Below are 13,854 nucleotides of genomic sequence, written 5' to 3'. Positions count from 1 at the left end.
TGCAATTTATTGATGGCATTTTGAATGCACAGAAATACTGTGACAAGATCCTGAGGCCCATGGTTGTGCCATTCATCCACGACCATCACCTCATGTTGCAGCATGATAAGGCGCAGCCCCATGTTTCAAGGATCGGTACACAATTCCTGGAAGCTGAAAATATCCCAGTTCTTGAATGGCCAGCATATTCACTGGACATGTCACCCATTCAGCATGTTTGGGATTCTCTGGAATGGCGTATACGACAGCGTGTTCCAGTTCCTGCCAATATCCAACAACTTTGCACAGCCATTGAAGAGGAATGGGTCAACATTCCACAGGCCACAATCAACAACCTGATAAACTCTATGCGAAGGAGATGTGCTGCACTGCGTGAGGCAAATGGTGGTCACACCAGATACTGACTAGTTTTTGGACAAAACCTTCTTGCACAATCTTGCAACAAAATCTATGCCCCTGGGGTTTCTGTCTATAGACTAGCTACAATTCCATGCAGGGACTCCCTGGAATCACACTGATCAACCTTTGTAGTCTGGGGCTCCTGCCCTAGACTACAAATGTTTGAGAGGGGGGACTAGCTGAAGCACTTGTTATCAGATATGTGCATTATGCACTGGCTGCAAGGAATCATGGGAAATGTAGTCCTGAAAGAGGAGGTCACCTAATGCAGCAGTGATTTCCAGGAAATGCTGCAAGCAGAGAACTGGCTGTACAAAATGTGTTGGCAAAATGGCCTGCTAAATGGCTGACAATTGTTAATAGTAACATGGAGCTGATACAGGGGGTTTAATACTGCTTTAAGGCTAAAATTCAGTGATTAGGATATTCCTTTAAGGCTAATGAAAAGCGGACATGTTTATACGTTTCTACATGTAATACATTAATGTTTTTATTATATGTACACATTCTTTAAACAAGAAATCTACACAGATTAGCCATCACATTATGATGACCCACCTAATATTGAGTAGGCTCCCCTTTTTTCTGCTAAAAAAGCCTTGACCCGTAATAGCACGGACACCACTAGACCTCTAAAGGTATGCCGTGATATCTGGCACCAAGCCGTCAGTAGAAAGTAAGTTGCAAGGTGGAGCCTCCATGGATCAGACTTGTGTTTCCAGCACAGCCCACAGATTTTGAATGGAGTGAGATCTGGTGTATTTGGAGGCCAAGTCAACGCCTAATACTCGCTGTTGTGTTCCTCAAACCATTCTTCAATATTTTTGCAGCGTGGCAGTGTGCATTATCCTGCTGAAAGAGGTCATTGCCATCATTGCCAAGGAATACCATTTTAATGAAGGGTTGTACTTGGTCAGCAACAATGTTTAGGTAGGCGGTACACATCGCAGCATTATCTACATGAATGACAGGACCAAGGTTTCCCCGCAGATTATTGCCCAAAGCTTCACACTGCCTCCGCCGGCTTGCCTTCTTCCCACACTGCATCCTGGTGCCACCTCTTCCCCAGGTAAGCAACTCACACGCACCCAGCCATTCACATAATGTAAATTAAATTGTGATTTATTGGGCCAGGCCACCTTCTTCCATTGCTCAGTGGTTCAGTTCTGATGCTCACATGCCCAAAGTAGGCACTTTTGGCTGTGGACATGGATCAGCATGGGCACCTTGACTGGTCTGCTACACAGCCCTATACACAACAAACTGTGATGTCCATTTTTTCTGATTTCAACACATCAACTTCAGGGACAACATGTCTACTTGCTGCTAACATGACTGATAGGTGTATATTCATCAAAGATTGAATCCATGGCACGTTATTCACAGAGCATTCACGATCTTCAAAAAACACAGCCCAGCAGTAATCGCTCGCATTTGGACTGTTACTCTCCAACTAGGATTCTATGTAGAGTTCTATTATCCAGAGACAATGTGGGGCAATTGTCTCCATTTGACTCATTCAGCTGTGTATTCTGAATAGACCTGAATATCATTTTACACTCTCTTTACAGCGAAGACATTAACAACTGCAGAAAACAGCATGTGTTGACTGGTCATAATACATTTTTTAAATTCATATCCAATATTTAATTTTTAACTAACAAAAATGTTTTGCATTTTCCATCTGTAGTCTTGATCAAAATAGAAAGAAAGCATGTGCACCAACATTATACATTCCCTTTAAAACATTATGGGGTGGATTTACTAAAGGCAAATAGACTGTCCGCTGTGCAAAGTACAGTTGTACTCTGCAAGAGCAGATGCTCCAGAGCTTAGTAAATGAGCAGGAAGCTCTGCTGACTTCCATCATCCAATCACGTGAAAGCAAAAATGCTGTTTTTTTATTTTCTAGGCTCATGATTGGATTTTCTTTGCAAAGTGAAGCTTTACCTCATTTACTAAACTCTGGAGCAACTACACTTTCCTTCTGCCTGACTCAGTCCAACATTCCCCTTCAAGTGCCTGCTCTAGTCTACTCTTAGATTCTCCTGCTACATGCCCAATGGGTCATGCTGTCTTGAACTCACTGCCAAGCCGAGTTCTTCCTTAATGTCTGCTAGTGTTAGATGTGGCTCCAGTGACTGCTTGCTTAACACTCCTGCCTGTACGTTTTGCTGATTCCTCCCAGTTGGCATCACCGGTCCAAATGTCTACAAACAACATCCTCAGGCACTCATGTTCCTCCTGTACCACAGCATCACTGCTTCACTTCTATGGACACTTGTAACCTCACCGTGCCTTTTTACCAGAAGCATTTTTGTGTCCAGAAAAAAAGGACAAATTGCAGAATAAAATCATCACTTTGATATCTGTAGTAACATTTTATTTTAAAATGATCACTTGTCAAACTGGAAAAAATGTCTGTTCTTTTCATTAATTTTGTCTTTAACCACTTGCTGCCCATGACGGCGGGACGGTGCAGCTGTTCTTCTGGGCCGCCGTCATATGATGGCGCAGCCTTCCAGGCAGCCCAGGGGGCGCGCGTGCCCCATCGCTCGGGTCCCGGTGCCGATGTCCGCCGGGCACCCCCGATTGCCCGGTAACCGAGCAGGACCGTGGATCTGTGTGTGTGTAAACACACAGATCCACGTCCTGTCAGATGGGAGGAGGCCGATGGTGTGTTCCTTGTACAGAGGAACACCGATCGGTCTCCTCCCCTTGTGAATCCCCTCCCCCCACAGTTAGAATCACTCCCTAGCAACACATTAACCCCTACAGCGCCCCCTCCTGGTTAACCCCTTCATTGCCAGTCACATTTATACAGTAATCAATGCATTTTTATAGCATGGATCGCTGTATAAATGTGAATGGTCCCAAAAATGTATCAAAATTGTCCGATGTGTCCGCCGCAATATCGCAGTCATGATAAAAATCGCAGATCGCCGCCATTACTAGTAAAAAAAAAAATAATAATAAAAATGCTATAAATCTATCCCCTTATTTTGTAGACGCTATAACTTTTGCGCAAACCAATAAATATACGCTTATTGCGATATTTTTTACCAAAAATATGTAGAAGAATACATATCGGCCTAAACTGAGGAAAAAATTTGTTAAAAAAAAAAATTTGGATACTTATAGCAAAAAGTAAAAAATATTGTGTTTTTTTCAAACTTGTCACTCTTGTTTTATTTATAGCACAAGAAATAAAAAACGCAGGGGTGATCAAATACCACCAAAAGAAAGCTCTATTAGTGGGGAAAAAATGATAAAAATTTCATTTGGGTACAGTGTAGTATGACCGCGCAATTGTTATTCAAAATGCGACAGCGCTGAAAGCTGAAAATTGGCCTGGGCAGGAAGGGGGTGAAAATGCCCTGTATGGAAGTGGTTAAAATATACAGAAATGTTATCAACTAACTAGAGACAAAAACACATAAGGAAAGCCTTATTTTCCATAAAAAACAATATATGCTTAATTTCTGTATGAGTATATAAGTAAAGTTATTACTGAATTATCAGGCCCACTGACCTAAGAAGATGGTTATGGAGTTTACCAGGTTAAGGTCTTTCCCTACACTTACTTTAAAAGACTCCAGGAATCCTCCATGAGCTCCATTCTCCAGTTTGTCCTCTTCTGGCCCAAGACCAAGCATGGCCTGTGTATGCACATGAAGGTCATCATGCAGATTGTCTAGTAGAGCAGCTCTTGTACGGTCCTAAGTTAAAGAAGATGTTCATATACAAGATACCATTTTCCCCCAATGAGATAGTAACAGTGAATGCAATATTACTGTATATGTGTTTTATGAAATGGTAATTTGAGCAAGTATATGTTAAGTTACATATTTGCAAAACTTTGTCAACTTTATGTTCTCCTGAATTCCTTACTCAAGAACAAAACATTCATACATTTCAGCTTACTAGTCTTTACATGGGATACTGTCTACGCACTGTAATACATCTATGGGCAAATATTGTTGTCACCCTCTGGCCTTACTGCAGAACACCTACTCCTCTCCTCTTCGGCACCACATGGGGAGGTGTTCAGTAGTCCACAGAGAGAGCCCGGAACAATATTAACTCATAACAGTCAGCAGACCCAAGGAGGACAGGATGTTGTTAGCTTACGAGAGTTCTGGCAGGGTCAATGGGTATTTCATTATTAAAGTGGTTGTATACCCTGTTTGGTGATTTTTACCTGCAGGTAAGCCTATCATAAAGCTTACCTGTACATAAAAAGAATATCTCATAAACCTGCATGGTTTAGGAGATATTGACCCTGCATGCAGCCACTGACGTCAGCAGTGCATGCGCTGTGCAGGTCTGGAGTATCCTGACGGAATTTGCCATAACAGTGGGCTCCCACCTTCGGCCACTCAGCGCCGGAGCCATCGATCAGGGAAGAAACGCAGAGGGAACATGTCAGCTCCCTCAGCGGTGACCGGGCGCCACTTTAGGGCTTCGTTCTAAGGTAAGTATTTCATAATGTGCTAGTATGCGATGCATACTAGCACATTATGCTATTATTTTGTAGGTTTTTTGTATTTTTTTCCACGGTTTACTACCGCTTTGATCATACACTGAGCAAAATTATAAATGCAACACTTTTATGTTTGCCACTATTTATTGTGAGCTGAACTCAAAGATCTACGACTTTTTCTATGTACACAAAAGGCCTATTTCTCTCAAATATTGTCCACAAATCTGTCTAAATCTGTGTTAGTGAGCACTTCTCCTTTGCCAAGATAATCCATCCACCTCACAGGTGTGGCATATCAAGATGCTGACTAAACAGCATGATTATTGAACAGGTATGCCTTAGGCTGGCCAGAATAAAAAGCCACTCTAAAATGTGCAGTTTTACTGTATTATGGTCGGGGAGGGGGTCCGCAAAACCAGTCAGTATCTGGTGTGACCACCATTTGCCTCACGCAGTGCAGCAAATCTCCTTCACATAGAGTTGATCAGGTTGTTGATCGTGGCCTGTGGAATGTTGGTCCATTCCTCTTCAATGGCTGTGCAAAGTTGCTGGATATTGGCAGGAACTGCAACACGCTGTCGTATACGCTGATCCAGAGCATCCCAAACATGCTCAATGGGTGACATGTCCGGTGAGTATGCTAGTCATGCAAGAACTGGGATGTTTCCAGATTCCAGGAATTGTGTACAGATCCTTGCAACATGGGGCTGTGCATTATCATGCTGCAACATGAGGTGACAGTCGTGGATGAATGGCACCACAATGGGCCTCAGGATCTCATCACGGTATCTCTGTGCATTCAAAATGCCATCAATAAAATGTACCTGTGTTCATTGTCCATAGCATACGCCTGCCTATACCATAACCCCACTGCCACCATGGGCCACTCGATCCACAACGTTGACATGAGCAAACTGCTCACCCACACGATGCCATACACGCTGTCTGCCATCTGCCCTGTACAATAAAGACCGGGATTCATCCATGAAGAGAACACCTCTCCAAAGTGTCAGACACCATCGAATGTGAGCATTTGCCCACTCAAGTCGGTTACGACGATGAACTGCAGTCAGGTCGAGACCCCAATGAGGACAACGAGCATGCAGATGAGCTTCCCTGAGATGGTTTCAGACAGTTTGTGCAGAAATTCTTTGGTTATGCAAACCGATTGTTGCAGCAGCTGTCCGGGTGGCTGGTCTCAGACGATCTTGGAGGTGAAGATGCTGGATGTGGAGGTCCTGGGCTGGTGTGGTTACATGTGGTCTTATGGTAGAGAAATGAACATTGAATTTAAGGGCAACAGCTCTGGTGGACATTCCTGCAGTCAGCATGCCAATTGCACGTTCCCTCAAAACTTGCGACATCTGTGGCATTGTGCTGTGTGATAAAACTGCACATTTTAGAGTGGCCTTTTATTGTGGCCAGCCTAAGGCACACCTGTGCAATAATCATGCTGTCTAATTAACATCTTGATATGCCACACCTGTGAGGTGGATGGATTATCTTGGCAAAGGAGAAGTGCTCACTAAAGGCCCGTACACACAATATGAAAATCGGATGGAAAAATTCATATGACGAGCTGTCTGACGATTTTCAGTGATTTCACTTTTTTGTCAGACAAAAGCTGGATGTGCAGACTATAAAATTTTTGTTGGATGTGAACTCAACATCCGATTTTCATTTCATTAGTACGGTTTTCGTACAAAAAAAAAAAAAAACGTAGGAGCAAGAATACACATGCTCAGAACCAAAAGAATACATACAAAACTATTCAACACAGGCTTAACACAGATTAAGGCTTGTTCATACCAGATGCAGTTCCGTGCGCTTTTTGCTGCACTTAGGCTCCATTCACACTAGCGCATTTTTTGATGCATTTTGCATTTTGCAGAAATGCATGGGAATTTTTTAACATGGGTTCCTATGGAACATGTTCATATCAATGCATTTTTGTACCTCTGCGTTTTTGAAAAGGATCTGGGACTTTTTTTCATGCAAAATGCAGCGTTTTGCATGTAATAGAATTCAATGGACCAGCATCAAAAATGCAAGTACAGCATCTTTGCAGCGTTTTTGATGCGTTTTGCATTTTTGGCTTTTTTTTTTTTTCGACTGTATACAGTAAAAAAAAAAAAACTGTAAAAAAAACGCAAAATGCGCAAAAACGCTGTAAAAACGCTGCAAAAACGCTGCTCAAAAACGTGGCAAGCATCATAAAAAACACTGCCGAAACGCTCAAAAGCAACATGCATAGATGTGAATCGAGCCTGAGGCTCCATTCACACTAGCGCGTTTTTTGATGCATTTTGCATTTTGCAGAAATGCATGGGAATTTTTTAACATGGGTTCCTATGGAACATGTTCACATCAATGCCTTTTTGTACCTCTACGTTTTTGGAAAGGATCTGGGACTTTTTTTCATGCAAAATGCATCGTTTTGCATGTAATAGAATTCAATGGACCAGCATCAAAAATGCAAGTGCAGCGTGTTTGCAGCGTTTTTGCAGCGTTTTTGGCTTTTTTTTTTTTTTTTTTTTTAGACTGTATACAGTCTAAAAAAAACAGTGAAAAAAAAACGCAAAACGCGGCAAAAACACCACAAAAACGCTGCTCAAAAACGTGGCAAGCATCACAAAAAAAACTCCAGAAATGCTCAAAAGCAACATGCATAGATGTGAATCGAGCCTAGGCCTGGATTCACACCTATGCATTTTTAGTGCTTTTTGCTTTTTGCTCTACAGAACGTGTTCCATAGGAAACCATATTAAATGGACTGTAGTGCAAATCTGCAAAATGCAAAAAGCACTAAAAATGCATAGGTGTGAATCCAGCCTTAGGGCTCCGTCGATCCCCACTGAGCAGGCAGATGACAGGTCCGTCGCTCTCCCCTATGGGGGATCGGATGACAAGGAACCGTAGAGGCTGTCGTCACCTGATCCGATCCGAAAACAGATGGAAAAGTAGGTTTTTCCTCCGTTACACTTTTTCAGATTGGAACGGGTCGGATGTCAGCGGAAATGTCAGCACTGAGATCTATGGAGGGTCCGTTCAGGTCTGCCTAAAAAACTGACAGGCGGACCTGAACGGATCGTCAGTGTAAAAGAGGCCTTAGGCTGGATTCACACCTACACATTTTTGGTGCTTTTTGCATTTTGCAGATTTGCACTACAGAACGTGTTCCATAGGAAACCATGTCAAATGGACTGTAGTGCAAATCTGCAAAATACAAAAAGCACTAAAAATGCATAGGTGTGAATCCAGCCTTAGACAGATTTGTGAACAATATCTGAGAGAAATAGGCCTTTTGTGTTCATAGAAAAAAGTCGTAGATCTTTGAGTTCAGCTCATGACAAATAGGGACAAACACAAAAGTGTTGAGTTTATAATTTTGCTCAGTGTATAGAACAAATCACATTTTTAACAGTCTAAGGTGTCCATTTATGAAACTGTGAAAAGCGGTGATCCCGAGGATCGACGCTGATCTCAGCTCATAAACGGTTTATGAAATAGCAATAATCGGGGGAGAACGTGTTTGAACATGTTCTCCCGCCAATGATCTCTGCACATTGAGAATCCTCATTGATTGACACAGAAACGGCCAGTTTATGAAGCTGTGATCACAGCGCTTCACTGGCGATCGGTGTAAGTAATTACCCTCCCCGATTCACCAGCTCAGAGTTGGAGAATTGGGGAGTGAAGAGAGAATCCCGGGGGATCTGAGGGGGAAGGACTTCTTTCTGCCTCATTCAGACCCCCCAAGACAGTAACCATGTCCCCCTTTCATATTTATGTGTGTGTGTGTGTGTATGTATGTATATATATATATATATATATATATATATATATATATAAATGTGTGTATGTATGTGTATATATATTGTGTGTGTGTGTGTACATATATTATGTAGGGGGACTATTTATTTTATTAACATTAACCACACCGTCTGTCAGTGTACTGAGCGGTGAATTTCTGGTACTGTAATCTCGTAAAGTCTAACGGTATTCCAGCATCAGGGACCGTTTTCCACTGTTGGAAGAGTTTGTAGATCTCTTCACTCCTCCGAAGGAGAAGCAATTTACAAAGCTTCATAAACTGGCACACAGAAGAGAACGATCTCCTCTGAAAATGATGGAGAATAAAGCGTGAATATATTTCACTGCTTCATAAACGGACACCTAAGTGAATTTCAAAACATCAAACGTTTCATTAAATGTGAGCAAAAGCTTTGCAGTCCATCCCTGAACCAAGATCAAACAGTAGCACTAGTATGGCTGCCAAAAGGGACCATAATAAAGAAGTTTGTTGTTAGTATTTACATACATTTTATGCGTTTGCTTACCTCAAGCTTTGCAAACTTGTCAGACTTGCAACAAGCATGTTCAGCATTAATGAGTTTGGTCAGCAAAAACTCTCGGAACTCTGCGTTCTAGATAGATCAATAAATACACAAATACTTATGAGATAGATATGTGGGATATGATTTGATGTAAATGTTATAAAATACCGTATATCATGTAATATTCAGCATTTTAGGCACCTTTTTGATATGTGAAATACTTCCAATAAATGTTAAACTGTGATGTTGCTGGTAAAGATTTAGCTACAAAGTAGCTGATAAAATATAGTGTGATAATTTTCCCTTTATTTAGCTTCCTCTCTAGTACAGATGATTGTTATTTTAGGTGGTACTGCTCCTGCAATGTAACAAAAGCAGTGCTATTTCCCAACTTCTTTTTATATATTTTTTATAACAAGTATATGAGCCAGTGTTCAAAAAATAAAAGGCTATATTTGATCTTCTTTGCCTGCAGTTTAAATGCACCTCGATAAGACATTCTTTGCATGCAGTGCATTACAGAGCAGGTAATTTGTAACATCTGAACTGCCATGTGTACTGCTCCATTATAGTCAATGGGATTTTGCTGACCAGAGTTTGCAAATGCATGTCAAAAAATGAAGTAGGTTTTATAAAAAAAATATTAGCGTGCTGTATTCATTAATGTTTTTTTTTTTTTTTTTTTTTTTACAGCTGGTTATCTTCAAAAAAGAACTTTAGAAAACAAAAACGGCTTAGAGTTTTGTGGAAGGGAAGTGTAGTTTCTTCATTACCTCCCTGACATCCATTGCAAAATAGAGAGCTGTAAAAATGTGTCTGACAGCACTGGTAACACCAAACATTTCTGGCCCCTGTGCAGGGCTGGTGCAAGGATTTTGGACAACCTAGGCAAAACCTAATTTTGCCACCCCCCCCCTTGGCTCCACCCCTGACTCCACCCCTTTTCCCCACTCAGGTATACCCCAACTTTTTAATGAAGCACCCATCAAATGCAGCCTCACCAGCGCCCATCAATGCAGCCTACCTGCGCCTATCAATGCAGCCTACCAGCATCCATCAATGCAGACTACCAGCGCCCATCAATGAATGTTTGCTTGCTTCCATTCATTCAGGATCTGGGACGCAGACACAGTCCTCCGCCGCCGCTGTGCCTCTGACACTATGTGAATGGAGCGGCGTCTGCCTGCTGATGCTGAGACTTAGTTGCTTGCTGCAGAGAGAAGAGAGTAGGAACAACAGTGGCTGGGCGCCCTAGGCAGCAGTGTGCCCTAGTTTGCCTAGTGATAGCACCGGCCCTGCCCCCGTGTATTGTTTGCATTGAATTAGTCCCCCATGTATTTCTGAAGACTGGTTCATTCAGTTCAGTCAAAACACAGAGAGAGGAAGAATTTGGGTAATGTTACAGCAGTATTTAAAGCTGAGAGCCAGAACAAAGGATGCCAAAGGGGTAAGTGTAAATAATACATTACACTTAAATTACACATAACCTGTAAAACGTAAACTATTACAACTTCCTAGTCTAGGATAGATTGTGGAAACGTAAGAATCTCTTTTTATTGCCGTCTGTGTCCTCAAAAGGGAGATCTCTTCTCATTTCCTATCCCACAGAAATATAGATAATACTCACGTATTCCCACTGCCTGTGTGCCCATCTTTGTTCCTCAATGCTACTAAAGAATCTCCATCCGACAAGCCTCCCGGTGTGTATATGCTTGCTTCCCCTGCTGCGCACTTTGGTTCCTTTTCTTCTGGCTCACACATCACTACTGTGTCCTGCAGTAGGGGTTGGTGTGAGAAACCACAAAGTGCAGAGGGGGACCAGCAGTGTTGGTTGCAGGAGATTCTTCTGGCATTGGTAGGACTTCAACAGAATGAAGATTGTCAGTTCGGGTTGTGGGACGGGTGACTGTTCTTTTTACATGGAATGAGTCATTTCTAGCAGAATCAGGGTGCATGGCAGTATCATAGGCTTTACAATGACAGTTGGACTGAATGTTTCTTGTCATAGAACATGCATACTAAAGTTGCAAATCGTTGAAATACAAAATTGAGGTGCAAGATTTTATAATACTTGTATTTTTCGCAGGTATAATTTCACCAATAAAAGAAACAAGATGTTTCTGATAAAGAATTTTGCAATGCACTCTACATCGGCAGGGTCCAGTGTTCTGATAATAAAGTGGGAGTAGGAATGAACACATTTGGTATTCAAATCTCTCAGCACTTTCATAATCTCTCCAGGGCCAGCGGGGACTCACAGACATCTTAGCTGACACGCTGATGCATTTACGACAGCTCAGGGAAAATTATGACTAATATTTTGACTGTAAAAAGCTGGCACTGATTTTCTTTCCAAATGATGGCCTGTCCCCCCTGCTGGGCACCCAGCGATAGACTGAGGGGACAGATTTGTTAATTTTATTGAGTCATTCCCTGCTTGACTGTCTGAGTCACTGCTAGGTATCTGCAGGCTGTGACAGGTGTCTGCACGCAAAGGGATTACATGAATAAATGTGCTTCTGGGTAGGAAAGGAACATTCTGAACATAACCCACCTTATTTGCAGAGCAAACCGCAAATGTACAGTAATAGCGGATCCATTTCACTGCTTATCTCACACAGATTTGTTCTATTGATTCCTATTTACTCTGAATAGGTTCACCATTTAAAGGCATTGGGGTTGATTTATTCAAAATGGAGAGTGAAAAATCTACTGCAGCTCTGCAGAGAAGCAAATCAGCTCCCAGGCTTTTTGGAAAAGCTTAATTGAGCAAGCTGTTAGAAGCTTATTGGCTACCATGCACAGCTGCACCAGATTTTTCACTCTCCAGTTTTTGTAAATCAACCCCATGATCTCCTAACCTTACAATGAGTGCTACTAACGTCATGTATTTAATGCAACCAAATCTCTGATTGGAATTATTTACTGAGTGACAGTGCGAGGCCCTGCCACTATGTAAAAGTAGGGAATTAGGGGTGCAGGATTTGCATATATGCAGAGTGCAGGGCACCAGAATATCAATTGTGAGCATAGTATAGTAGGTGAGGTTGAAAAAGGACACAAGTTCAACCTATGTGTGCGATTATATGTCAGTATTACATTGTATATCCCTGTATTTTGCGGTTGTTCAGGTGCTTATCTAATAGTTTTTTTGAAACGATTGATGCTCCCCGCTGAAACCACCACCTGTGGTAGGGAATTCCACATCCTTGCCGCTCTTACAGTAAAGAACCCTCTACACAGTTTGAGGTTAAACTTCTTTTCTTCTAATTTTAATGAGTGGCCACTTGTCCTATTAAACTCCCTATTGTGGGGTCACCAGTACGGTATTTGTAAATTGAAATCATATCCCCTCTCAAGCGTCTCTTCTCCAGAGAGAATAAGTTCAGTGCTCGTAACCTTTCTTCATAACTAATATTCTCCAGACCTTTCATTAGCTTTGTTGCCCTCTGTACTCGCTCCATTTCCAGTACATCCTTCCTGAGGACTGGTGCCCAGAACTGGACAGCATACTCCAGGTGAGGCCAGACCAAAGTCTTGTAGAGTGGGAGAATTATCGCTTTATCCCTGGAGTTAATCCCCTTTTTAATGCATGCCAATATTCTGTTTGCTTTGTTAGCATTGCATGCCATTGCTGAGCCTATCATCTACTAGGACCCCAGGTCCTTTTCCATCCCAGAGGTTCACCCCCAAGTGAGTAGTTTGAATTCATATTTTTGCCACTCAAATGGATTATTTTACATTTTTCTACATTAAACCTCATTTGCCATGTAGTTGCCCACCCCATTAATTTGTTCAGATCTTCTTGCAAGGTTCCCACAACCTGCAGAGAAGTTATTGCCCTGCTTAGCTTAGTGTTGTCTGCAAATACAGAGATTGAACTGTTTACCTCTTCCTCGTTTATGAACAAATTAAACAAGATTGGTCCCAGCACAGAACCCTTTTGCAAAATCCAGATACACTACGTCTACGGGCCTTCTTTTATCTAGATGACAGCTCAGCTCCTCATAGAAGGTTAATAAGATTGGTTTGGCAAGAATGATTCTTCATGAATCCATGCTGATTACTGATACCGTTTTCATTACTAAAATCTTGTATATAGTCCTTTATCATCCCCTCCAAGAGCTTGCATACCATTGATGGTAGGCTAACTGGTCTGTAATTCCCAGGGATGTATTTTGTCCCTTTTTAAAATATTGGTGCTACATTGGCTTTTCTCCAAATCAGCTGGTACCATTCCAGTCAGTAGACTGTCAGTAAAAATTAGGAATAATGGTCTGGCAATTACTTGCCTGAGTTCCCTAAGTACCCTCGGGTGCAAGCCATCTGGTCCCGGTGATTTATTAATGTTAAGTTTCCCTCGTGAAGACTGAGGAGAAGAATACATTCAATACCTTCACCGTCTCCCCATCCCTTGTAACCAGATGTCCTTCCTCATTCTTTATGGGTCCAAAATGGTCTGTCCTACCTTTTTTACTGTTTATATACTTAAAGAACTTCCTGGGATTTTTATTTTGCTCTCCTCCGCTATGTGTCTTTTGTGTTCAAGCTTAGCCGCCCTAATTGCACCCTTACATATCGTGTTGCATTCTTTGTAAAGTTTGTATGCTGATGATGATCCCTCAGCCTTGTATT

General features: G+C 41.9%; 1 protein-coding gene across 21 annotated transcripts in view; it reads right to left on the bottom strand.

Annotated features, from left to right (window-relative positions):
- Positions 1-13,854, bottom strand: part of RAP1GAP2 (RAP1 GTPase activating protein 2) — a 1,157,030-nt gene that overhangs the window by 60,301 nt on the left and 1,082,875 nt on the right. For all 21 annotated transcript variants that reach the window (XM_073616723.1, XM_073616725.1, XM_073616724.1 and 18 more), the window contains 2 exons: positions 9,223-9,309; positions 3,984-4,118 (listed from right to left, as the gene is read on the bottom strand). In XM_073616723.1, coding sequence (XP_073472824.1) covers positions 3,984-4,118; positions 9,223-9,309 — 222 coding nt within the window. The remainder of the gene's footprint in view (positions 1-3,983; positions 4,119-9,222; positions 9,310-13,854) is intronic.

The sequence above is a fragment of the Aquarana catesbeiana genome, linkage group LG02 (assembly GCF_042186555.1).
Source record: "Aquarana catesbeiana isolate 2022-GZ linkage group LG02, ASM4218655v1, whole genome shotgun sequence".
In the NCBI taxonomy this organism is placed as follows: Eukaryota; Metazoa; Chordata; class Amphibia; order Anura; family Ranidae; genus Aquarana; species Aquarana catesbeiana.
The sequence above is the reverse complement of the archived record's forward strand: the minus strand, read 5'-3'. Positions and strand labels throughout refer to the sequence as shown.